The 27631-nt window shown below is 38.6% G+C and overlaps 1 protein-coding gene across 3 annotated transcripts in view; it reads right to left on the bottom strand.

The window, feature by feature from the left end:
* Positions 1-27631, bottom strand: part of CAMK4 (calcium/calmodulin dependent protein kinase IV) — a 270090-nt gene that overhangs the window by 111284 nt on the left and 131175 nt on the right. For all 3 annotated transcript variants that reach the window (XM_058277043.1, XM_058277046.1, XM_058277033.2), the window contains 2 exons: positions 12061-12123; positions 10013-10095 (listed from right to left, as the gene is read on the bottom strand). In XM_058277043.1, the coding sequence (XP_058133026.1) occupies positions 10013-10095; positions 12061-12123 (146 nt within the window). The remainder of the gene's footprint in view (positions 1-10012; positions 10096-12060; positions 12124-27631) is intronic.

The following is a 27631-nucleotide window of genomic DNA, read 5'->3' as shown; positions in this document are numbered from 1 at the left end:
TCAATCATTTAAAACATTCACAAGAAATACACACTAGTCATCTCTTAAGGCTAAAAGGTGGAATAGCACTCCTTAGTTTTTTATATTTTGGATATTTGTTATGCACCAGGGTCAAATAAAATGTAAAAATATATTAGGATATTCAGGGAATGTTTATTAATTGGTTCAATTTTCACATTCTATTTCCTTGGGAGACTATAAATTGTTTTAATTCATGATTGGGTAGACAGGCAATTTACTAAAAATATAACAAATATTTTCTTGAACTATACTTTCTGAATAGTTTAAAATTAAGTTTAAGTTAAAGAAAAGAGGATCATTGTGTCAGAGTAAGTTGAGTTCTCTGGCTATCATTACGTCATTCCTTGCATTTTCCTCTAAATGTGGACTTTATGGTTCCTCAACCAACAAAAATGTAACTAGCCTTCTCTGTGAACTGCACGGAGCATAGGGAGCTTGGTTTTCTCCAGTCCTGTTAAAGGAGGGGAGTTGTTACAAAGGTGATGGAAAAGAATAGCTGGTGCATACTTTCCACCTTTCCCTCCTTCCAGTAAGAGGATGAAATCAATTACTTTGTGGCCTGCAAAAGACAATGCAGATTCTTCCCATAATCTCTCACTCAGGGCTTCACCACAACTGTTCTGGGCTGTCCTTCCCTCCAGGGGGTGCTGCTCACAGCTTAGTCTCTCTACGTGGTACTCATGGAGGTTGAGCCGAGCCCATTTGCTCAGTCATGTGCAGCCTGGCCAATGAGAAACTCCAGTTGCCTGTTACCATATGTGTGATTTGGGGGCATCGCTGCCCTTTGGAGAGGCAGAGCTTCACCCATTAGAATCACCTCTTGCGTTGGTGAATTGTGAAGTCTCTAGCTTGGACTTAGAATTACTTCTTGTGACTTTCACTTGGGTTTAATTCTCTGACACCTCTCTCAGAGCATTTAGCACATTGCATTGGTTGTTGTATGTCTTTTTGTCTATATCAAGAGAAACTTCATGAGTGCAGAGGCCATGTCTGGTTCACTACTGAGTGTCCAGCACAGAAGAACCACTCAGTAATTCATGTGTTGAATAAATGAATGAATGGATAGTTCAGTGCCTGATTCAGGACATGTCCTTGTGTGAAAATCTACGGATTGGCTCAATGGAAGTGTGAATTATTTAGAAGCTCTTTTCAGCTAGGTGTAGGAAAGAATAGTAGGTATAAGAACAGTTGATGAAAATTGTATTAATTTTCCACAATATATTGTAAATTGGTAAAATAACTCATTTGATTCATGGAGACGATGCATTCCATCCTATATAACCATGTATTCATTTATTCAATACACATTCTTATTATGTGCTGGGCACTCAGTAGTGAACCAGACATGGCCTCTGAGCTCACAGGGCTTCTGCTGATACAAACAATAAAACAGACCAGAACCAATGAAGTGCACTAACTGCTCTGAGAGAGGTGTCAGGAATGAGACACCTCTCCTAAGAAAGCCAGGAAAAGGAAGGTAATCTATTCCGGAGACAGTTTGGATGGGTGCTGGGGAGTCAAGGACACACCTAGTGGCCATCTCCCAGCCCTCGCTTACTCCTGCCTCCTTTTCTATTGTGTGCAGATGTTTTAATATGTTTCTATTCCGCAGCCCAGGGGAGCTGTTAGGTCTAATGGAGCAGCCTGACCATACCTTAATTCTGGAAACCAGGAATAAGCATTTCTAGCTGTTTAACAGGGCAGGAACTCTCAGTGGCAGTGCCCCTCCCCCAGGGTTGTATAAATCCCTTGCCCTCAGGCAGCACAGATTTGTCTCATCTCTCCCATGCAGAGTGGGTTGTGTGGAGCTGGCACCCAGCGACCCTGACCTGAGCAGTGCCCTCCCTGGGAGACTGGCCACAATGGGAACTCTTCCCCTGTTCTTTCAGACTCTGTGCTGTGTAAGTAATAAAGCAATCATTTCCTGAAAGTTTCTGTAGTACTTGAACTTGTATTTCCACACTCTATAGCAATTCGGTCCACAGTGGGAAAGATTCCTGAGGAAATTATTTTTCAGCTCAGAACCTAAAGGTCCGGGGTTTTCCAGATACAGGAAGGTTAGTAGTTGGGGAGTGGAGATTGATGTGGAGGAGGAGCCCAGGGTGGGGAAGAGGGAGACTGTTCTTAGAAAAAGGTCCAAGTCTACGGTGAGAGTTAGAACATAAGGATGAGGTAGTGATATTCAACCAAGATTTCTGTCTAGTATTAGCCAGATACTTGCTGGATACATAGAATAAGAATTGGTCTCTGTCCCAGATGAGATCACACATAGTGAAAACAGAGAGATTATAAACAACAAAAAAAATCACCATAGATATACTACATGTTGTACAAGTGGTTTGTACAGCCAAGGAATTTATTAATTTTGCAGTCAGAAACAACATCTCTAGAGTAGACATGTAGGGTAGGGACACAAAAGGCAGGTGTCTTCACCTCATCTCAGTAGTGATCTCTGCACACTATGTCTTGGCCTGCTGTCCTCCCACAACCACTACTCTTCCAGGCTGCTCCTGCTAAAAAGAATTTTGTTCCCAGCTGATTTGCTAATCAGAGTGTCACAGAGTCAGGTTTCTGGAAGTCAGGCATGCCACTGTAAATATTTTATAGGTCCATGGTTGACTAGAAAGATCAATAGTACTGAACTTCTCAAGTGGCAAATGCAGGTTTAAACCTTAAACTGTGACTATATGTGAAGATATCAGCAACTCAGCTAAGGAAAAATAAAATCTTGCAATCTTATTCTCTCCTTTTAGATAGTGTGACTATAGTAGATGTGTTTGGTCAATGCCTTCCTTCAGCAGAGAACTGGGTAAACTCTTAGCTCCCTCATTAGATTTTTGCTTCAGTCATCCACAGAGCCTAGCTCCAAATCTTGCCAAAAGCAGGTGCTCAATAAATATTTACAGAATCAATGCTAACTGTCAGAAAATGAATGACAGAAAAAGTTTAGATTGTGGACATTTTGGCAATTCCTATGCCTATATGTTCCTTACTATGAGGAACAAATAACCCCAGACTAAGAAGTGATACTCATTGCAAGTACATCAGCCACGGCTTCAGAGGGATAACAGCTGTGTCAATGCTTCCCCAAAGAGAATGCACTAAGTGGAAATGTTATTGCTTGTCATAGGGATAGATTCCGAGTTATATAGTTTTTAAATATTACTATAGTAATTTTTCTTTTTAGAAACCTATTTTGAATAGAATCAGAGATTCAAATCAATGAAATTAAGTATTTCTTTCATGAAGTAATGCATGAAAATTCCTTTATAAAATTTAGCCAGCATTTAAAAATTTTGCCAATGAAATCTAATCATGGATAGACAGTGGTTTATGGCTCTATGCAAAATACAGTAATGCTCTGGATTTTTAGAAGCAATCTTTGTAGTGATTTTAATAGCTATAAAAACAGGATGATCATTTTGGTAGATATTTTTCTGTTTTTTAATATTTAAAGTTATTTATATATTTCTCTTCAAATTTAGTAAACTAATTTCCTTTTCATGCTTTGTGAAATAATAAGGAAGTAATATTTTCTAAGCTACTGGCATCTTAAAATCATTTTTAAATCCTGTACCAAAGTGCTTGTCTTGTCTTTTTTTTTTTTTTCCCACTTGTCACTTTATCACACAATTTCCCAGAGCTCCAGTGTGGGCTGGATTACTGCTAAAAAAAATGTCTTGTAGGATTTTAATCCTAAAATTGACCACAAAGTGCTGGGATCCTAATACCTACACGTCTTTCAGTGGCCAATGGGCTAACAGACCTCTGTAGACTTGGGAAGGAAGCTCAGTGGTGGTGCTGTGTTTCCAGAGGCTCCCATGCTGCCATCCTCCTACCTCAAAAGGCCTTTTACCTTCACTGCTAGCTGGGTGGGGTGGCCCACGCTCTCCTCTTCTCCCCAGTTGGGTCTGTTTTCCTTCTCATCATTTTAAAATTGTAGGACGAGAAAATCTGCACGATGCCTATTTCTCCCCATGGATCTGCTTTAAAATAGGTCTCTTGCTCACTTGCTTCTGTCACACTAATTGCTGCAAATTGAATTGAGTGCAGCTCCAGCCTGGCAGTTAGCACAGGCCCTGCTGCTGAAGAGCTCTAATCTGATCATATCCTGAGGCCTTCAGCCTGCCTGGCACGTAGAGTAGGCATCCTACTGCTCTCCCCAACAGGAGCTTAATCTCAAATGCAGGTGTTATTAGGCGACTGCAGTTTTATGGAAGAAAGGCATTGGTCTGATGAGAACACGTACATAAGGATCGGATGATGGAAGGTAAAAGCCCCAAATAATATGCATGTCAGGAACCGTTTTGAGGGCTGCCAGTACATAATTGTGCAGTTACATACAAAATTATATTAAAATGAATTATGCTGTACCCTGTGTAACTCCACCATTGCTTTTTAGCTGTGTTCACTGCTTTCTCTCATTTCACTGATGACATCTTTTTCGGCAATGGTACTTTTCCTAAGAACTTCCCCAAAGAGTGTTAAGCTCATACACTTTTAAAAAATAGTTTCAGGGTGGCGGACTTGGCCCAGTGGTTAGGGCATCCGTCTACCACATGGGAGGTCTATGGTTCAAACCCCAGGCCCCCTTGACCCGTGTGGAGCTGTCCCATGCTCAGTGCTGATACGCTCAAGGAGTGCCGTGCCACCCAGGGGTGTCCCCCGCCTAAGGGAGCCCCACACGCAAGGAGTGCGCCCCGTAAGGAGAGCCGCCCAGCGTGAAAGAAAGTGCAGTCTGCCCAGGAATGGTGCCACACACATGGAGAACTGACACAACAAGATGACACCACACAAAAAAAGAAACACAGATTCCCGTACCACTGACAACAACAGAAGTGGACAAAGAAGATGCAGCAAATAGACACAGAGAACAGACAACCAGGGTGGGGGAGGGGGAGGGGACAGAAATAAATAGATAAATCTTTTCAAAAATTAAAAAAATAAAAAATAGTTTCAGAGTTACTACTAGTACCTGTTAAATTTGGACATTAAGGAGAGTATGAGGGAATTGTGAATCAGTGTGGGTGGCAGCTGGCCAGGGGGAGACATGGCAGGAGAAAGTGGAGACCAAAAGCAAAGCATGGAAGATTTAGAGAGGGTGTGGCCAACAACATAAAATGCCACAGCCTAGACTCTCCAAATATGTCTAGCCTCCAGCCTCAGCAGGCCTCCATGTTCCTTGAAAATCCTTATTCTTGCCCTTGTCTGTTCTTGTGTCTCCACTTTCAAATGTCACATTTTTCCTCAAGTGTCCTATTCCACCCTCTCCCAGTCATTACCGGAAGATAAATTTGCCTTCTACAACCATCCTGGAAAAATAAAACACACTGAGTATGAACCATTTCCATCTCTTGGCCCACTCCCCTCCCCTTTGCTGTCTTATTCCCATTTCCAGTCCTAGACAACCACTGATCTACTGATCTGCTTGATGTTGCCATAGATATTTTTTCCTGCAAGAATAAAAGGCCTGGAATTGTTGAAGTAGAGATGACTATTAGGACTCATATATTAGGTCTGATCAAAAGGAAGTTTATCAGGTAATTAATTGACTAGATGCAGAGTCCCCAAACATCACCACTGCTTCCACTGCATATTGGCAACAAGTTGTACTTTCCAAGAAGAATATTTTCAGTCTTGGGAATGAGAAAAGTGAAAAAAAAAGAAGGGCTTGGGAGTCAGGCAGACTTTACAACTTATAAATAAAACAGCCTAAACAGCCATCATGAATTCTCTATAAATAAAATAAAAAAGTTGGTTCTCTTGGAAATAATGAGAAATAGACATGCTAGATTTAATAAGAAAGAGGCTGTACAAGAAAGCAATGAGGGGTTGGGGGGTATATGGGGACCTCATATTTTTTGAATGTAATATTAAAAAAATAAAGACAAAAAAAGAAAACAAGAAAAAAAGAAAAAAAAGAAAGCAGTGATTGGACCAGAAGACAGAGGACCTTGCTTCTAGACCTTTCTGTCTTAATTTGGGAAAATCACTCACCTTTACTAATTTTCAGTTTCCACACCTATAAAATGGGAAATAAAGCTTTTCATCCTACTCGCACCAGAGTATTGACATAAAAGAGGAAAACAGACTAGCGTCTATGAAAGAACTCTTAAAATCATGTGTTGGATTTTCTCCCAATGGTGGTAGGTTAGCCTACCTTAGACAAGTCTCCAGCCAAGAAAACAAATTCAATAAAATATATATTTTTTAAAAATCTATTTGAAGACATAAAAAATAAAGTCACCAAGGAAGAGAAGGCTTGAGGGGTCAAGATCTAGGAGAGAAGAAAAACCTAGCAAAGGAAACCTGACTCTTGATGCCTCTTTACCATCTGAAGGAATTTGCTGATTCTAAAGGACCAGCTGAGAAACTGAGACACTGAGAAGCTTTTAGCCATCTCATAGGCAGAAGACAGAAATTAGTAAAAATTGGTAAAATGCCACAGCTTAAACTTGGGGCCCTCAAAAAGAGCAAAACCCCGAGAGTAAAAATTGACAAGAAATAGAGGTGCCCTCAGGAAGCCCAGCTTTGAATTGACCCTGGTTAGATCATAGCAATCTTGTCCTACTCTAACTGCCTACAAGAGCAAAGAAAATCTGTTCTTTTGGAACAGATGTTGGGGACTGAATCATGTCCCCTGCAAAGACATGTTCAATTTCTAACTGGTCTTGTGGGTGTGAACTCATTTGTAAGTAGGACCTTTGAAGATACAATCAGTAAAGGTGAAGCTTCATCTCATGTGGCTGGGCTTTCATCCAATGTGACTGGAGATCTTACAAGCAGAGGAAGTTTGGATACAGTCAGGAATAGAACAGGAAGAGGCAGATGGGAAGGGAGATGGCTCTGTGTCCAAGGCAGAGATGGAATTATGGATTGCCAGCAAGCCACCACCAGAATGCCGCAAACTTAAGAGAAAGGATGATCCTGCTGACACCTTAATTTCAAAATTCCAGTTTCCAAAACTGTGAAATAATAAATTTCTATTTTTTGAGCCAACCGGTCTGTGGTATTTGTTCTAATGCCCCTGACACATGAAGACAGGAAAGTCTCAAATTCTAAAAATGTTCGTACGAAAGGTTTGGCATTTAACAAACTTAATCAGGCAAGCAAAAACAAGAAAATAGAAAAACACAAGATCACACACACAGCCCTAAGATATTCAGATACTGGAGTTATCAGACAAAAATTAAGAAAAAATACTTTTGACTTAATTAAAAGACTTTGTAAGGATACTGTTAAATTAGTTGCCTTAAAATACAATCATTTTCTGGGGGAAAAACTTGAAAATCTACTCTGAACACAAACAGCTTCATATCCACATAAAAAGCTCAGTGAAAAAGGCACTAATTTTTTAAGTTTTTGAGAAGACTGGAACAGAAGACCTCTAACTTTCTTCTTCCTGTGATGTCATGGTTCTGTAGAGTTATCTCTTAAAAACACACACATAAACTCACTGATTTTATTCCAAAAATGTTAATCAATTATTCTATACAATTTCCTATTTAAATGTTACATGAAGCAGCAAATTCACATGGCTTTCAACTGTGCTTAATGTTTTATAAGCACCATAGACTAGTTCTTTCCTCTGATAAAACACAACGATTTTGGCTATAATGGACTAATATGATTATCTCTTCATCATTTGCCCCATTAGTGCATTCATTACATTCTATTTGAGTCACCATTAGACCAGGAATGAATTCTTATCATCATAATTAAGTAAATTTGGTTTTGACCTACGTATAGGAAAAAGGAACCATATTATGATTTTTAACTTGCAAGGAAGAAAACAATCCATTGTCTAATAATCCAGGATATAGTTTCAACTCGATACAATTTTAAAGATAACTGTTGAATTAAACAACGTAATGGAGAAACCAACTTCATCTCAGCTATGGCAATGACGTGACCAACAACACTCAGGAAAAGAAGTCATCTATCTTCCAAAACCACTGAGAGATTAGTAGAGTGGTTGAGTGCTTTACTGGCCGTTTGCTCTTCTTTATTTGAGCTCTGTTAAATCTGAATATTTCATCCATTTATCTCTGCAAATGAAATTTATCAACAGCAGTTAGTTTTTCATTTTTATCTAGAGCTGAATTGACTCCATTCCATCAAAATCACCTAGACTATGAGATAAGAGAACCAGAATTCTTTCATGGAAGAAAAGTTAGAAAGGAGGAAAGAGGCTGTTGATACCAAAACAATTCAAGCAAATAGAGGCAGACAAGCAAATAGTAAGTGATACTGGTAGATGATAGCTGTGATTTGGCACTTCTGTTACTTAACTACCTGGGAAGGAAAGAACATAAGATTGCTCTCTGATAGATCATGATCTGCACAGAATGCATCACAGGAGGAAGATACAAGAGCCCCTTAAAGAGACCTTCTGCTCCGAAGCCAGCAGAATCTGACTATAAACTGACACTGTTACTGCCCCTAAAGAAGGAATATGTCCACTCAAAGTGGTCAGCCAAAGAAGTGTTGGAAAAGGAACCATTGTAGGCAAATTTTGGCAGTGGCCAAATAAACTAGTCCAGAAGAATTTTGTCTAAGCAGATGGAAACACTACAGTTTTAGAACAAGACTGTCTTCATAGGAGCAGAGTAGCTTGGCTTTCTCAGCATCGTAAAATCACTGCAAATTTGTTCAGAGGCTCTGAGTAGATAAGTAAATTGCTCTAGATCAGTTATTCTTTTATGAGGTAGAGTCAGGATACAGAACCATGAGTCTGACTGACACCAAACAATCAACTGCCACAAGAAGTACTTCCTTAGGCTACTGATAATCACTTTCCTTCAGTTGCCTCATTTCTTTGTAAAGTATTAAAGTAATTAAAATGTTACTTTTTTAAAGCCTCTTCTAAGGAAGCTTTATACATACACGCACGCACACACACAAACACATACAATTATGCATCTATTGAAGATACATAAGTAGTTCCACGTGGGGTAATTTTGCTCCTTCCTACCTTAGGATTCAGATCTGCACTGGGGAACATTAAAAAAATGGAAAAAATCTTTGGGAAACACTATAAATCCTTTTGGAAGCTCTAAAGGAGGTAGCAAATTCAGCTGGGTGGAGTGGGGTGGGAAAGAAGGGGAGGAATGTTCCTCTCCCAACACATTCAAAACTGATCTCATTTAGATATCTTTCTCCTCTGAGTCCATTCATGGTAGCAATTGCTCAGTCATTCATTCAGTCCGCAAATATTTATTGATTATTTACTGTGATCCAGGTACTCAAGTTCTATTAGTGGTACCCTCAATCTCTCTCCTATTTTCCCCCTAAAAATTGCAGGCCACTTATCTCTTACCATATTCTTTAATGAACAAGATCCTTACATTCTTGTACAGCTTCTCATCATTTCTAATAGATACCTACTTACTCTCTTTGTATTCTTCTGATTCTATTCTTTTTTAAATTTCCCTGATGAGCATAGCAACGGGTTCCTAAGAGCACAACAGAGCAAACATGGGGTTCTCCTGAGACGGTAAGAGAGATGGAAAAGCTATTGAGGTTTAAAGCTTCTCTCTTTCATATAACTAATTTTGCCTCTATCCTGCTGTATCATATTTCCAGGCACATGCCCTGTCCTCAAACCTGGGCTTGAGTGATGAACACATGAACAGACAACTAAAATTGGCTAGAATTGGCTGTAATAGAACATATATTATTCTGCCACCTGGAACTCTTTACACAGCCTAATAGAGAAAGTAGGCTTAAAAATAATAATTATCATATTTTAGAAATTTTGTATTTTATTGGGGAGCTAAATATTACAGTGTTTCTCTCTACTAACCAAGCAGCCCAGATTTTTATCTACTTCCATTTTATCCAACACCACCCTCCTATTCTATACCCCGCTTAATTTAGTAGAAGTTATCAACTAGTGTGATCTGTCACGTATGAAAACTTTCAGGGGAAACTTCCCTTAGACTGTTTTTGGAGAACCAAAATCTTTCCGTGGTTTCTAGGACCAACTCACCTGTCAAACAGTTCACCTCCTGTGACGAGTTCTAGGACCAGACTGATTTCTGTAGGGGTTTCAAATATCTCTTTAAGTTTTATCTGGGGAAAGATATAAAAATATGAAAAAAAAGTCTTATTTTCATCTTTCTTGGGAATGGCTAAAAACTATAACTAAAACAATACTCTCTGTAATAGAAATGTATTTGATTATTTCAAATAAACGTTTCTCATTGTAATAGCAGGCTGCCATTTAGCATTCTCCTTCTGGATTATTATTTTTATGAGCTTCCTCATTTCTTCAAATATTCTATTGAGTTTTGACATTTTCCCTTTTGTCAGGTGACTGTTGAAAGCCTTAGAAACACTTTTTAAGTTTTGCTAAAACATCCCAAATTTTTAATATCTCCAGACTTAAAAATAAAACAAAAACAAAACATCCTAGCACTTGGAAGACAAAATGAATGCCAGAGATACAAATGCCTCTTTTCCCAGGAGAGGAACTTGGAATTAGGTGTCTAAGACAGGCAGGACCAGATTAAATTTTGTCTATCTGGAAGGATATTCTTCATCAGCTGTAAAAGTGCTGGTGGATGAATACAGGGGTTCCCAGAAAAGTAGTGGTAGCAGTGATTTGATTGACCATTGCAGGGTTTTCATCACATTCAGATAATCCTATAAATTTTGGATATTTTTCTTAAAACATCTGAGAGTCTAGTGACCAAGACTGATTTATATTTGAGGAAAATTCCACATTGACTCTCTTTGGAGAAAAAGAGATGGATGTAAAAAGAGTGATTAAGTGTGGCAAATTGTGCTAATTGCCTATCTATCCAAGGTCCTTTCCCCTCTTCTCTTGCAAAAAGAACCAACCCTGATTTTGTGAAGTGAGGTGTCTAATCCCAAATCATGGATTATTATTGGTCTAAGCTAGTTAATTCAACCCTGTTCCCCAGTTTCTCAGCCTCCTTACAGGTCAGGGTCATCTTGTCACCAGCTCTGGCTGATAAAATATGAAGGGAATTCTGCTGCATGAATTTCTGGAAAAGCTTTTATGTTTCTCACCAGACTCTACTGATGAGGCCCTTCTATCTTCTTCCTGTGTTGAATAATGGCCTGAAGACTGGTGAAGACTGTAAAGCAGCCCTTTGGGAACCAGGAGGGAAAAGCACGAGGATGAAAGGCAAGCACTAAGGTTGATAGAAAGTGCCTGGATCCTGAATGGTGTCACTGAGGAGGTGGACCAGTGCCAACAACTGCCTGACTTCTGATTTTTTGTAACATAAGAAAAATATTTGATTTGACTACTGCATTCAAGGTTTCTATTATTGATAGCTGAAAGCATCCCTAAATCACACATTAAGTTTTAAGCAATTTGCCTTGAGCTGTAAGCACAGCAGGTCATTCCCCTAGGCACACAACTTTCTCAGAGAAATGGGTAAAATATTTTCTTTATTTATGGCTGGCTTCATAAAAACAAGCCATGGCCTAGAAAATGATTTTTTTCCCTTCACTTCATGGGCTTCAAGAAAGTTTGACACCAGAAAGTTTGATACCAGACCTTTCCCTCAGTGGCTTTGTCAGTCATAGCCAATAGCAGTTTCTGAAGTCACGTTATTTTCTCCATTCAGGGACATCATTTATTTGAATCCTCACATTGTTTCTGAAGCAGACACACTCTCAAAGGAGAATGAAATGAGTTTGGAAAGTAATGCATTTTCTTCACAGACTTTCTGAACTATGTATATTAAGAGAGGCACATAAAAGAAGCCCAAAACCAGTGTTTGATTTGAGGGAAACACAATTCTCCAATTTTTAGTTATCCTTTTATGCATAAAAATAAATATGTTGTTGATCTGTTCATTTGGGAATTCTTTTAAGGGGCATTATTTGTAAGATTAATTCAGCCAGAGTTGAGTACGTGATCAGATAAGGACAAGAGGAGGCCACAGTGGGTATCGGTGGCCAAAGAATCCCCTGTCCATCATCAGCATGGACATGAAGAACAAAGATTCCCTTCTATAGCTTTGGAAATTACTTGAAATAGTAGGTTAAAAAAACACTTACAATATTTGGATGTGAGAGGCGAAGAAGAACTCCTATCTCAGTTCTTACGATTTTTTTGTCCACCTACAAGGCAAAATAAAAGAGAAAAACTGAAACTCCCAACTTAAAAATACCTTCATTGTACCAGAGGCTCAGAAATATCAATATCTACTTAAGAGAACTGGCTAATTGGCATAGGCTAATTCCTGAGTGTTTTTCTTATGTCTCCTTCTTCCCTTTCTTTATTAAGTGCCATGTGTTTCCTCTCTGCTTCAGATATAAAGGACACCCAGTTACCAACATGTATCACAACTTGTCAGACTTCTTGCACAGTTTCTTCCTCCCTCCCTTCTCAAAAGTCACCAGTATTACCATGAAGGCACAACTTCATTTCAAACTATTCTTCCTCCTTCTCTTGTTTTCTTTTTTGCAAATCCCGGCCCCATTCCCAATGGAGCTGCTGATCAGTTCACCTGCCTCCCTCATACAGAGGTGGTCAGGTGGCCAGCATAACTGGTGTACCCTGTTCCCTGGCTACAGTGATTAGGTCAGGGATGTCCACCAGACCCAATCAGCTCAGTCAGGGTCCCCCTCAGAAAGTTTGCTCAAATAAGCAAGAAAGAGTTACTCTCTTTTTCTCTGAAATTATGACAGGAAAAGAAGTTAGATGCCTGCTGCCACCAGTGACCATTTTGACACCATCTTAAGACCTCTATACTGAAAATGTAGCCAATACAGGAAAAAAATATTGCTAAGAGATGAAGAAAGAGTACTATTGATATAATTTAAACCCCTCATTTAGACATGTAAAAGCTTGTCTGTTCTTTGAAGTTTCTAATTATATGAGACACTACATACACTCTTTCTCCTGTTATCCAGAATTAGTTTCTGTTGCTTGCCATTAAAGAACCCTAGTTGATTTGCCATTTAACCTTTACATCCAGAAAAGTGGCCATTTGCTTTAAGATGCTCCAAGATAAGGGATGTCTCCCTTCTCGAGGTCAGTGAATGACACTTTTAATTTACAATGAGCTGGATGTTTCAGAGCTCTAAAAGTCACACACTAGACTTAGAGGTTTTGGTGTCATCTCCCAACAAAATCCAATGATAAGAAATACATAGATAGTACTTGCACTCTTATTATGGTTTCTGCCATCTGAGTTGTTCAGATCCCTTGGACTGGCAGAGCTTCCATGGTTTTAGAAATGGGCATGATGAGATTTATGTGCATTTCAAGGTTAAGCTCTGTGGGCATAACCAAGAAACTATTTCGAACAGGGAATGGGTTCTGTCCTTTAAGTTATTTATCCTGAAGAAGAAATGGTGAGCTGAGGAGAAATTCAATACCAATTCAATGGTTATAAATAATCACAAATTTCAAGATGATGACAAAAACATCCACATTTGATTTTCATGCTATAATGGAACTATTAACCAACAAGGACACATTCTTTGAAATTAAGAATGAATACTCAAAAGTATTTTACAAACTTTATATGCTCTTTTCCTTGGTTGCAACATACAAATATATTTTCTGGAAGATGTATTTTGCCAGACCCTAGAGTGCATTATTTAAAGACAGCAGTCATGATTTATAAATGCCTTTCATTTCTATGAGAAGGAAACACATTTACAAGATAATGTTGAAAAGTTCCCGTTCCAATAAGAGATTTTTCAAGGTCTCCTGTTACACCACTGTTAAGTTAGTAAAACACTAAATAACCATATAATCATGCTAAGGCCCCTTAAAAAAATAATAAAATTTTGATTACTTATTTGGAAATTAGGAGACTCAGTGAGCTTCAACACATTTTTTTTGCAAAAGAAATCAAATTATTAAAATCAATTCACAGTACAGCAAAACAAAAATGTATTCTACTTATGCTGAATGGATGCCTGTCTGTGCAACTCAGCATACTTCTTAAATTTTTAAATAAAATCATGCCACATAAAAATTCAGCATGCTATAAATTTTGACTAAGAAAAGAGGATAAAGCTGTGATCTGTGCATGCTAGTAACTGACAGCTAATATAAGACAAGTACAAAAGAGGGAGAATTCACTGTGAGCACAGGAAAACAAGTTGGAAGTGACTGCATCAAATTGATAGGCTCAGGCTTTCACAGTGAAGCGTTATAGAAAGACACACATCTTGATACATCCAATGCCCTATGACTTTAGAACTTTGGATGCTGTTTCACCAGCCTGTCCCAGACATGAGCCCATAGCTACTTTGTACCATTCAGACTATGTAGTCATCAAAACTTTTAAAATCACAGGTAACACACATACAGCTCAAATTCACGTAAGCCAAAAGAAGTAATTTATTAGCATATGTAACTGAGAGGTCCCAGTGGATCTATCTTCAGACACAGTCAAATTCAGGGGTTCAAAGGTTCAAATATTGTAGCTCTCTCTCTCTGCATGGATGTCTCTGTCTTTGTTTCTCTCTCTTTTCCAGATAGCAGTGAGGATTGCCACCAGAAGCCCCAAGCCTATATTTTCTTCAGTCTCATATTTCAAATGGAAGAGAGACTCCCTCTCTCCACATCTATATATCAAATCTTAAGGCAATGTTCTCATTGGCCTTGCTTGTTTCCTATGCCTACTTCTGTATCTAGGAAATGTTATGTTACTGTGACAGGACCAAGCATGGACCATGGGCCCTCTCCTTTTAGCAGAGATAAGGGAAAGGGCGAGGCTTGGTTCTCCCAATGAATGGATGTTGGCAGGCATTGAAGACTTCCTTGTTGATTATTTTAAATATTTTCTCCCTTCTTTTGCATAAGATTCTGAAGTATTATTTTCTCTGCTTTCTCCATGTTTCAGACTAATCAGTAAATAATTAATCAACAACTATTAATTTACAATAAACCCTTGTCAACAATAGTTTAATATTCAAAGTTTTGACCATTTACCAGTAACTCCAATGGATCCTACTAAATAGTAATTTATAATTATGCCTGAAATCTCTTCGAAATCCTGCAAGAGTTTTGTCCACTTACAGGGCATCCTTGAATGGTTCTCTGTGTTTAGGTTCACAAATTGACAGCAGTGGAATCACAGTCCTGCTTCTCCAATTTATGGTGTTTAATTGCTCATTAGCAAGAGCTTTGTCTCCTATTTACATTTTTTGTGTCATTGCTCTAGTTGCCAATATGAAATGGATAATAATCACATGGGGTTTTTCTGTAAAGTCTTGTTTTTAAATCACCCTAAGTAATCAGATCAATATAATTTCCTTTCATTCTCATGAAATCCTTTTTGAAACAGACAGCATTAAAGGCTTTTGCTATAATTTCAATATAAAACTCACTTTTTGAAGATTATGCATTGGAAAATATTAAATAAAAGCAGTTATATAGATATGTACAATTTCAAACCACCAGAGATCTCAACTTTCCTTAATATTGAAAGAAATCCCAATTTTACTGTTTACCACATGGTGAGGGAGTGGATAAGAGGTAAAATCCTAGGGTAACATGAGAGAAAAAGCACCACCATTGGAATGGAGGTGATCAAACATGCAACCTTCATTAAGAAAAAAAGCAAGGATAGTTTTGTGCTAGGGCAGAGATGATTGGCAAGGAATAGAAAGGAAGAAAAATTAAAGAATATGTGAAGTAATCAACGAGGTATCAAAGGAAAGGAAAGCCAGTTTCTGCACTGTGGTAATGATGGATGGAGATGGAGTGATGAAAGAACTGGAAAAAAGAAAGGGGGATGTAGGGCCAGATTCCTGTTGGATCTTAACCACTCGGCTATTTTAGATGTGGCCTATTCCTGATTCTGGAGCTTCGCATAATCTTGTCAAGTTGAGGTGGCCTATAATCTAGAGACTGCTGCTCTACTTATTCTATGATTCAGCCAAGTACAGCAGCATTACCCACAAAATGCTCAGCCTCATCTCATAGACCTTGTAGAATTAAGACCATAAACTTGTTTTGGCTGTTCTTCTCTGCCTTTTTTAGCTAATTTTTTAGTTTGAACAATGACTAGAAAACATGGTGCTAAGTACAGAATTGTGTTCCTTAAATCTTGTGTAGGACAAGTAGAACACAAATTATTAATGGGGAAACAAACAACCAAATGTCTAAGTTTTCCCAATTCCTTTCTTCAAAGCTTCTGTTTAATATAGCATCCTGTTTTTTGACATATCAGCAAGTACATGTTGGCACCAACATGCTTGGTGAAAGGACTTGACAACTGGAGTTTTTTAAAATTCAAGAATAGCAGTTTTAATCTATAAGGATCTGAGAACTCAGAACTGCTGTTTGAACGTGCAAAAATCAAATGTGAAACCCAGATAAAAACGTCTAGGTTTTCCTACATGAGATTGGTATCTCCAATAACTACAGAAATTTAACCAAGTCTGATTATTCTCTTTAAATTCTTCTAACAGACACCTGGGCATCCCATGACTACCTTACCTTTTCCTAGTGCTCTCAAGTGGTGGCTTGGTTTTGTGACAGCAGAAACAAATCAGAGGGCCTAGAAGCAGGATGTGTCCTTCTTTCTCATCATTGCTACATCCAGGATATTTCTCTTCCCCTCTCCCTCCAAAAACCCACCTGCTTTGAAATGTGTGCCGTCTGCCAGTACAGCCTGCTATTTCTCCTCATTGTAGTCATTTGCTCTACCCCTCTCATTCACTCAACTCTTGTACTTAAGATTTCAGCATATACTGTCTTCATCTAACCCATTGTTTCTAGCATTGCTCTAAACAAGTTGGACCTTCACAGGATGATCCATTCAATGCCCTTGCCTCTGTGTCTTTACCACTTCCTCAATTCCAACAATCTCTTCCTCTGTCTACTTTAGCAACCCCATGGTCACATCCTAGGCCTCACCATTACCATTGATTTGATTTCAGACATCACACTCTGTGATTTCCACCTCCTATTTTCATAGCTCTTAGTTTAGATTGCATGGCCCATTGACATAAGCACTGCTTTGCACATACCCCAATTCCTTTGCCCTGCTCTCCCTCTGTTGTACCTGCCGGGCAAAACCTGTAATTTGGTTAAACTCCACTCTTCTCTTACTCCATATCTGTGCTTCTGAAACTAAAGTGACTAGACAAAACACAACCATGTTGATTAATACCATTTTTTAAAAAGATTATTATTTTTTTATTTATCTCCCTCCCCTTACCACCTGCACTCACTGTCTGCTCTCTGTGTCCATTCACTGCATCAGAGTGTCTGTGTCTGTTTGTCATCAAGTCTGCTTGTCTTCTCTTCTTGTCTTCTCTTTAGGAGGTACTGGGAACCGATCCTGGGACCTCCAACATGGGAGAGAGGTACTCAATTGCTTAAGCCACCTCCCTGATCTGCTGCGTCCCTCACTGTCTATTCTCTGCATCTCTCTTTGTTGCACCATCTTGCTGCCGCAGCTCTCCCTGGTGTGGGCCGTCAGCTCTACACAGCGTGGTTGTCAGCTCTCCATGGGGCATGCCAGCTCGCCTTCACCAGGAGGCCCTGGGAATAAAACCTGGGGCCCCCCATATGGTAGACAGGAGCCTAATCACTTGAGCCACACCTTCTTCCCATTAATACCATTTTTATCTTTATTTTTTTAATGTTACATTCTAAAAATATGAGGTCCCCGTATACTTCCCACCTCCCTCACCCCCCTCCTCCCCCATAACAACAACCTCCTCAATCATCATGAGACACTTCCCGCTTCAATGCATTTGTTAGCTTCCCACTGTGCTTAGAATAAATGCAAACTCTTTATTATACACCATAAAACTCAGGATGACTTGGTCCTCTTCTATTGGTCTCATATTTTCCTCCTTATGCCTTTGTACTTGCTGCTCTGTCTTCAACTAGATCTTCTCAGTCCATGGAATGTGACTGAGAAGATTTCCTTGGCCTCTAAATCGGAAGTGGCTACACACACCTACATATACACACATGCCATGAATCATACCACTCTATTTCCTCAAGGACATTTACAAAAGTCTATGTTACAATTTAATTACTTATTCATTATTTTTTTCTTCTACCAGAACATAAGCTCTGTGACAGCAGGGCTCTTGTACACATCAGTGTCACAGCATTATTTACCAAAGGCTGGTATATAATAATTTCTTGAATGAAGGAACGAATGAGGATGGGAGTTAGTGATTTGAAAGCAAATGATGGGAGGCTCAAAGAAAAAAAATTCCTGCCTATCAGTTTGGTTAGATACAGTTTGGATACAATCAATTTTTCTCCTGCTTTTCAAGTCTACTCTGAATTTCTGTCATGTCATGAACACAATGTAATGGAGAATGCCTGTTTTACATCCATGGATAGAAGCTTGTGATTTCTAAACCATGAGTCACAAAAGTTTACCATACCACTTAAGGCTGAGCTCTCCGGGAAATAGGATTTATAAATGTTCAGGTATAGTTCCTGGCTTTCCAAATCCACTGCAGCATGTGCTGGTATTTCACACCTGTTCCTCAGCCATCACAGGATAGAGATTACAGCTGCCAGAAAAGGAGGTCTGTTCTTTCCCTTCAAACAGGAAACCTTGCCTTTATGGGTGATCCGTGGGTTGCATCAAACACAACCACAGATAAGATTAAGTCAGATTTAAATTATGGGGATTAGAATATGAGAACAGCCAGAATTGGAGTGTGCTATCCATTCTCAGAGAATGAGCTACGATATTTTCATTAAGAGAAAATTTCTAGAGATACACCTGTGAATTTAAACAAACTAAATTTAGAAATATCGGGATTTATGAGAGTATTCCACTTCCACTAAGGGCAAAATGTCTAATAAACATGAAATACGATTTTATTTACCTTTTTTTCTAAAACTGGAAGACAACTTCATAAAAATCCTAAATTATGTCTCAAAATAATCTTTTTTCTGGGTAGCAGTCAAAGAGGGGAATTGAGGCCTGTTTTCATCTTTTATCTATTTTGAAGACTGGGATAAGAGCTGAACTGCTCTGTTTAAGCTTCAGGAGGGTTTAAGGTCATTTCCTATGTTTATTAAATAATCCTGTTTAACACCAGGGTCATGGCAGAGTTGACACCTTGACCTGGGTATCAGCTATGGCCTGTATATATTCATGTTGCAAAGAAATGTAAAAAAGTCATCATTTATTTTTAATGTCTTTTGGTATTTTTATATGGCCAAGGCAGCATTGTTCACAATACTTTTAAATTATCAAGTAGACATGAGAACAGCACAAATCAGTCTCCACTTCATATTTCTTTCAGTTTACTGACAATTCAGTTGCATGATTCCCAATCCATCGGAAGGGAGGGACAGAATGCTGCATACCCTCAGATGCCCTGAGAAACAGTGCCTCCTTATAGTAACCTTCTGATCTTTTCCTTGATTCTTAAAATGAAAAGATTAGTTATTAGTTATAAGTAATTAGATATCAAAAAGCGTATAACTTTTTAACCTGTCAAAGTGCAAAGCTTAATAACACTCCCAGAAGGATTAGCATTTTAAACCTCATCAATTACATCATGGAGTTAAATCCTTTACTGAGAGTATATTCGGATGGAGGAAAACCTGGACACTCTTGGAAGAAAGTTTTAGCTCCTTGCTAAATTGGTTAATATTGATTAATATTGCTCAAGGATGCTAAAAATTCCATAAGAAATAAACAGATATGGACTATGGATAAAAAGCTTTAAAATTACTTTTGTAGTATTGTTCATTATCAGAAATGCAAGGACAAATAAAGATTAACCAAAAATTAAGATAATAATGCTCTGGGCTGGAATTGGAGAGCAGAAGGAGATTCCAGAGACCTTAATAATTTAAGGTTTGAGAAAAAAAATCCTTTTGTTGAATTGACAGCAGTACTGCCCCACAGCCAATAGTCTTCCTATATGTGGAAGACTGCATTTACCTTCCTTACTGAGGAAACATCTTAACAAGAGTGAACCCGAGAATTTCACTTTTCTTGAAGAGAACAGAAGTTCCCAGTAATTACCAACTAAAGCGTATCAGCTCAGTCCTTCCCTACATATTTTTCCATACAATGATGTTCCCACCCTCAGAGGACTCCCATTATCAAGTTAAGTCTCTTCTACATTCAAAGGTTCCAAGTTTAAAAAGTTCCACTTATGAGTACCTGGGTAGTCATGCATCCATTCAATATTTAATGCCCTATCATGTCTCCTCTCTCTCTCTCTCACTTTCCAAGATGTCAGTGTTCAGAGGCGGTATTGGGCTGGTCTCTGATTTGGTGCTGCTGAGCTGGTGTGGTCCCTGAATATCTGGCGGCATTCCTTGCTGAAATCCATCGCTACGGAACACCATGGTCTGTGCCCGCCATGGCTAGCGGCGGTGGTCTCCCGTGCAGTCAGCATCTGGGGGAGGGCTCTGTGGTGTGGCCTCTGCACCCTCTCTGGGGAGACTACTTGCCTTTGCTTACCTAAGTCCCCCTTTTTCCCAGAGGCCAACTTGGGAAGAACAGGGTGTGAGAGAAATAGCTCTGAGATCAAAGAGCTCTGTACATTTACCCAAAAGAAAAGCTTTTAAACTACAAGTGTTTCAAACTGGAAGAAAGTAATATACAATTTGATTGGAAAATTTAAGTATTTTTCCTCAGATACCCAGTGGAGTGAAGGCTCAGAAGGAATTTTACTTGGTATAGGAAAGAGAGAAGGATACTTTCTTATTTTTTGCAGATACAAGTGTGGTGAGTAAATTTTGACACTCTCCCACATTTCTCATTCATAAAAATATGTCAAAATTTATATTATGAGAATGGTAGTCTTGGCTGTGCTTTGGTTCATCAATGAAAGAATCAGTTGTGGCTTATAGTACTTTATTATAAATGTCCCATCTGGAAATTGATCATGACACCTCCATTTGTCCTAGACCATCTTGATCCCAAAATCTTAAAGAAAGATTCCACCAATGGCAGCCTTGTGTGTTGTAAAGAGAAAACTTTTTAGATATAAATATCCATTTGCTATCTTTTTAAGACTTCTGGGGAAGAAATATGTAGGACTAACTAAATGAATATATCCTGTCACTTTGAAGCCTGCTGCAGGGAGGAAACCAGAACCTCACATACCGCTACCCATCATGAAGACAGAAACTGAGGAGGCTGTCATTGGGCAATGTGGGTGGTTTGTATAGTATACATGCCTCTGTTATTCTTCTTTCATTTGTTAGCAGATATTGTCTGCTGAGACTCATTTGACTAAAGTTTTTTACAGGATTTAGAAAAGAAACATGTTTGTATTTCTCTGCACATGGTAAATATTACTTCTAGTTCCACAGTCTGTGTGTAAATAAAGGCTTACTAAACTGTTCATTCGCATCTCTTATTAGAGAATTAGCAAGGAGCAACATCTAGTTTCAGTCTGAAATCTTGGCCCAGATCATTCATTGCTGACTTATGTTTTGCCTTTTCTATGTTAGGTATAAATAGGAAGAGCCCAGAATTGGGGTTCAGAAGCCCTTAGTTCAAATCCTATATGCCATTATGTACTTTGGGCATGCCACTTAACTTCTCTTACTCACTCTTAGGTAAAACACTCCTGTGTGGAGGTTTGCATTAAAATGTGAAAGAGGCTACTGGATAGTTTCATAATAAAATGTGGTCTCCCTTCTTATTATGATAGTGTACCTTTCCTGTTAAAACTACTGAGGAGGAATATGGTAATATGAAAGTATTTACTTCAAAATGTACTTGAAAACCAATGCAACCTTGAAAAACCACTGGGATCTCTTCTAATTAATATCCTCTGCAGAAGCATTCATTTCCCCTCTTTTAACAAGTTTATGGTTTTGGCGTTCAATGAATTAATCTTTTTTTAGCCTTCCTCTCTCCTCTCTTCTTATGTTGTCTGGATGGGTAGCATTAACCACCTTTCAACTCTACACCATAAAGTGATAAAGTTAAAATGTTTTGTCATTTTTAACATTGTTTAGAGCTTTCCTCTTTCTCACGAAGATATGAGTCCTGAGATTGACTGGGAATGGATAAGTTAAGCTTCTTCTGGCTCCCTCGGTTTCCCTGGTTGTGGTCCTTCAGGTACCACCCCCTCACTGTTCCAGCATCTCCCTTTGGGTTTTAGGGCCTTTCCCACTCAGTGCTCTCTCTCTCTCTCTCTCTCTCTCTCTCTCTCTCTCTCTCTCTCTCTCTCTTTCTCTCTCTTTCTCCCCCCTCTCAGCTTGTTTCTGAATATGATGCTTTGTTTTTTTAAAGCAGCATTAACATACCAATAAAGATCAATATAATAAGAAAAGATGAATAGGACAAGTAAACGGAATTATCACAAATTCCAGCAAGGTTTCCATCAAAAAAGAAAACAAATCAAAGCACAACAATGAATTGTCTAGAAGAATGTCTGGACTTCCAAGTGGATCCCTGAATAATAGAGGACACAAATCAGGCTGAGATTTTAACATTCCATCCTGTGACCTTTCTCTCTTGTAGTAAGTACCTGTCAAAAAAGAAATAGAAATATCTTTGCTGCTCCTATCCTGAGAAATCTGGCTTAATAGTCCCAGTGAAAATCAATAATTTCCAACTGACAAAATGCTTGAGGAAGTTTCACTTCATTTGATACAGTTTGTTATCTGCAAGCTACTTTTGTTAATGTGTTCTGAGACCTCAGTTGGGGGAAAAAAAGTCAATGTGAGCTAGTGACTTATTATTCTCCTGGCCATCACTGACCAAGGGTGACCTTGCGTGCACTTTCTGAGCTTATCCATGAGTGGTTAAAATTGACTAATAGCCGTGTTAAATAGACACATATCATTAACCCAGGTTGAACCATCCATCTCTTTTATGTACATTACAGCATCGGGAAATGCATGGCCCATGGTCAGTTTTCTGTGTTCCCAGAGGTTAGGTGGGTAGGAAGAAACAAGAGCAGGGAATCTCCACCATCCTTCCCCAAGTTTGTCCAGTTGATGTATAGTGACAAAGTGCAGAGTATCACCCTAGAGAGGTGGGTGGTTCCTACTCACTCACGATGAAGAGGGGAGGTTAGGCCCTTTCCCCTTGGCCCAAAGCAGACTCATTTTGATGCTGCTCAAAATACTCCCTTAATTCCTGAAGTTAATTTTTCTCCCTTACTCCTGACCCTTCTAACTACCTTCCTTGGAAAATGATAACACCCACATACCAAGCACCTCAGGCAGCCACACATTCACTTAAGAAGTTTTTGTGGAGTGAAATAGAATGTGGAGTTAGACAAATTGCAGAAAGAAGATGGAATTTATAGAGTTGTTGTGAGGAATCATTGAAATTAATTCATTTGTTCATGCAAAATTTTTTTACTGCTATAATTTATACATAAAGTTCCTGGCACACGACAGCTGTTCAGCATATTGTAGTTATCATCATTTCCAATTCTTTATTTAGGTGCCTAGATTTATACAAGCCATACACTCTGATATTTACTTTCAACCACATTTTCCTTCCACTGAGAAATCTGTTTCCATAGCAGGTGACACAAAATAAGGATTGGAGAGCCATTCCAGAAAGTTTTTCAGAAAGTTTGTGTTAATTTTGTACTACCAGCAGCAATATGTGAGTGGATCTACTTTCCAAACCCTAGACAAAACTAAATATTTTCAATCTTTGGTAGTAAAAATGGTTATATTCTTAATTTAAAGTTATTATTGTGACTCTACAATTATTTATTAATCATTTTTATTTCTTCTGGAAATTATCTACCCAAATGTTTTTCTACTTAGAAGCTGTATAAATTTGAACAAGTTATCAAGCCTTACTCTTCATTTTGATAATGAGGACCCACCACAATCTCTGATATACTGCAAACATTCGGTATGTGGCAGCTGTTACAATTTTTCATCAGGGTTTTCATGGTTTCCTTCACTGATTTTTCTGTGCTCTTGTATTATTAAGGCTGTCAACGCTTGGTAGGTTGGTGATTACAATCTAAGAACATCTTGCCTAGAGTTGACAGCTATAAATCCTTGTGAAATTTCTTACCCTGAGAACTGACAGTTGTTAAACACATATTTCTTAATCAAACTAAAAAAATATAAAGAATCAAATAGAAACATAAAACTAGATTAAAACCTTTGTTCTTATCCTTGTGCACTGGCTTTAGGACTAGGCAGTGGGAAAAGTTGGAAAGGAGGTGAGGACCTTGTGAAGGCTGGGGTAGCAGTGAGAAAACTGCTTTTGGAGCCTGGAGAAGGAGCAGCTCATGCTATGTGATAGAAAAATAACTGGCAAAATTGTCTCCTTCGGCAGCTTGTAATATTGAAAATGTATTCAATTAACTTTTGGACCCATTAAGATTTCTAAGCAGAATGTTGACTGTGCCAGTTGGATTTTTATTTTTTTCTTTTGGTTCACATGAGAAGGTATGGGAAGAGAGAAGTGAACCAAAGAAGTAACTGTTGAGTTTGTAAGAAAAATTTAAAGGAAACATAGAAGAGTCAAAACTTGCTGGGATTTGACTCTTCAGTCTTTCCAAAAGATTTTCAATGTCAGAAATTGTCTCAGGGTAAAGAATAAAATAAAAGTCCAATTGTAAGGCCCTTTGTTATAACTTTAGAAATATTTAAGATTGTCTCTGGTGACACACTCAGCTAGAAAAAAAAGGGCTCCTAAGATTTTAAAAGACATTATTCCAGAGTGACTTGACATCCAAAGCAGAGAGAGATTGTATGAAAAAAGAACTATGGATGTGTTTTGGGAGCGTGGAGTAAATCCCAATAAGATTCAGAAGAAACCCATAAAGTTTTTAAGAGAGTTATATTAATGAAATCTTGAACTAATAGGGATGGAGGCAATTGCAAATAAAGAAAGACATCTAGATCTCAACCGTACTATAGATAGGAAACAGACTAAGAAAGCTAATCAGCTGCAAAGAAAGGTCATTTCTTACAGAGAAGGAAGATTGTTCCAGAGGCAGAGACAAGAGTGCAGAGTGAAGAGCCAAGAACCACAGAAAGAAATGGTCTAGCAAATTACACCTAGGGTCAGAGCTGGGCCCTAATAAGAGAACATTCCCTATCCCCAGAGGAGGGGGCACTAGTAACATGTGCTCAGCTTCTTACATGGAGGAGCCTGGAGTGAAAGACCACCCAGAGAGAATGATCCAGCATGTAAGACCTCAGGTAAGACCTCAGACATGTAAGGGAGTATGTTTCAGGCCATCTATCCACAGCCAAACCAACTAGCTATCTGTATCCTCACGAACCCAGCTGTGAGCAGAAGAACCACCAGTTAACACTAAATTGTGAGAAATAAGGCATTAAATTGTTTTATGTTTTAAGGCATTAAATGTGGTTTTAAGGCCTTAATTATTGAAGGATATGTTACTCAACATTGCATAAATGATGCATTGCCTATCAACCAAGAAAACCCAAATGAGAAATTAGGCTTAATTTCCTAGAAACGAAAAGAATTTCCATGGGGGTGGGAACTTGAACACTGAAATTAAGTCATTGAAAAGTTACTAAGGAAAACAAAAATTCTTCCGCAGAAGAACCTAAGTACACATATAACAATTTCAGATAATTTTATATTTATTTTCCTTAAGGCAGAAGGTTAAATTATGATTAGTTGGCATTGCATTCAGTTTATAATTCTATAGACTTTTAGTTAAAAGAATCTAAATCGATGGTTCCTTCAAAGTCTATTTGCAGATCAGCACTGGGCTGGTCATATGACTTGTATACAAGCTGTTTATGTTATATAATGTCTCTGAGATTTATCTATAAAACAGTGGCAATACCTACCTCACTGAATATGAGACTCATTTTTAAAGCATAAAATGGTTCACATATCTAAGTTGCTATTTTCCTCATAAGGAGTATTAATGCATTTATTTGTATTAATGCATATATTTGTGTGTGCAAAGATGATAGATGTGGCAACTAATCTATCAATTGTTCAATGTCCACCACTTAACAAATACAGAAAAGCTGGATGCAAAAGTATATCTCTACCTAAATCTAATATATTCTTCCTAAAGGAAAGTTGGTATAAGATGGTTTGGTTTTTTTTTAAGGATAGGAGAAATAACAGAGTGAAATATTTGATGAATGCTTAATATATGCCAGACAATACACCAGCATACATATGCATATACATTTATAAATGTATTTTCAGTTTACCCACCAGTACAAATAGTATCATCCCTATTTTAGAACCAAGGGATCTAATAATCTCCCATAATGAAGATGTCCTGGAGACTTGAGGGTGAACTGTTTGCAGCTTAATCCTGAGAACCTTTCAAATTCCCCTTCAATACTATAATTTTATATTCAAATGCTAGCTCATAAAAATTTAATGGAAAAAATGAATGTAGGGGTTAAAACTAAATCATAGAATGATTAGCAAAATCACAACGTGTGATTCTTCAATTAAGAAGAAGACAGACTACATAAAATACCATGACTTTAAAATGCTGTTTGACCTAAAGTAAGGGGGAAATGGAGGGGAGAAATGAGTTTATATGGCTACGAGTTTCTAGAAAAGAGTCTGGAGGCTGGCGGAGGGTTTGCCCTCATGCACAACTGAGCAGGGTCGGAGAGACAGATAAAGCAGATGCAACCCCCAGATATTGGTTCCTTTGAGGGCTAAGGAGACCCATGGGAGTTATGGTCATGGCCGATGGGGTTAACTACCAGGGCAGATGGCCCCTCTTTGGAAATGGTGTTTATGTGTGATGAATCTGGACTCAGATGGGATCTCCCTTCATAAGACTTTCATGCTAATGTGCTGGAGGTGCAGTTAATGTTGGGGTTTAAGATATATTTAGGGGATTTGAATCTCTGGACTGACAATGTGATGGCCAGATCCTGAGCCTCAACAGACTCCAGCACCTACAATCTGATTTATTGGACTTACCACACTCAGCTGAGATGGAGGTGAAGAAGGACAACCACCACACCATGGAGCCTAGAGTGATTACAACTGAAAATGGGAGGATTGCATCCAGCATCCAGGTGGAATCTGAGCCTCCTCTTGACATAAAGGTGCAATGGACACAACCAGTCCAGTGTCCACATAGAAGAGGTGGCATTGGATTGGGAAAAGTGGACATAATGGACAAAGGGTATGGGGAAAGGCAGGAGGAGATGAGAGGTGGAGGTGTCTTCGGGACATGGAGCTGCCCTGGATGGTGCTTCAGAGGTGGTCACCGGACATTGTAAATCCTCACGGGGCCTACATGATGGAATGGAGGAGAGTGTGGGCCATGATGTGAACCAATGTGTGTGGGGTGCAGAGGTGCCCAGAGATGTGCTTGCCAAGTCCAGTGGATGTGTCATGATGATGGGAACGAGTGTTGTTGGGGGGGGGGGAGGGGGGGTGGGGGGGGGTTGAATGGGACCTCACATATATGTTTTTAATGTAATATTATTACAAAGTCAATAAAAAATAAAAAAATTAAAAAAAAAAAAAAAAAAAAGAAGAAGACAGATGGTGAAACTAACAATTACAGAAAATTTTATAAAATTTGTGGACTATTTATTAAATTACTCAAGAAAAACCTTTCTATCATTTATAGGCAACTTTATTTTATAATAACTATGACAAAATTTAAACCCTGAATTGCTTCTGCATTGTGAATCGAGGCACATGCTCCAATAGTAAGAATCAGAATAGAGCCACAGGACTGA

Source organism: Dasypus novemcinctus, chromosome 2 (assembly GCF_030445035.2).
Source record: "Dasypus novemcinctus isolate mDasNov1 chromosome 2, mDasNov1.1.hap2, whole genome shotgun sequence".
Taxonomy (NCBI): Eukaryota; Metazoa; Chordata; class Mammalia; order Cingulata; family Dasypodidae; genus Dasypus; species Dasypus novemcinctus.
This window is presented reverse-complemented; position numbering and strand designations above follow the sequence as displayed.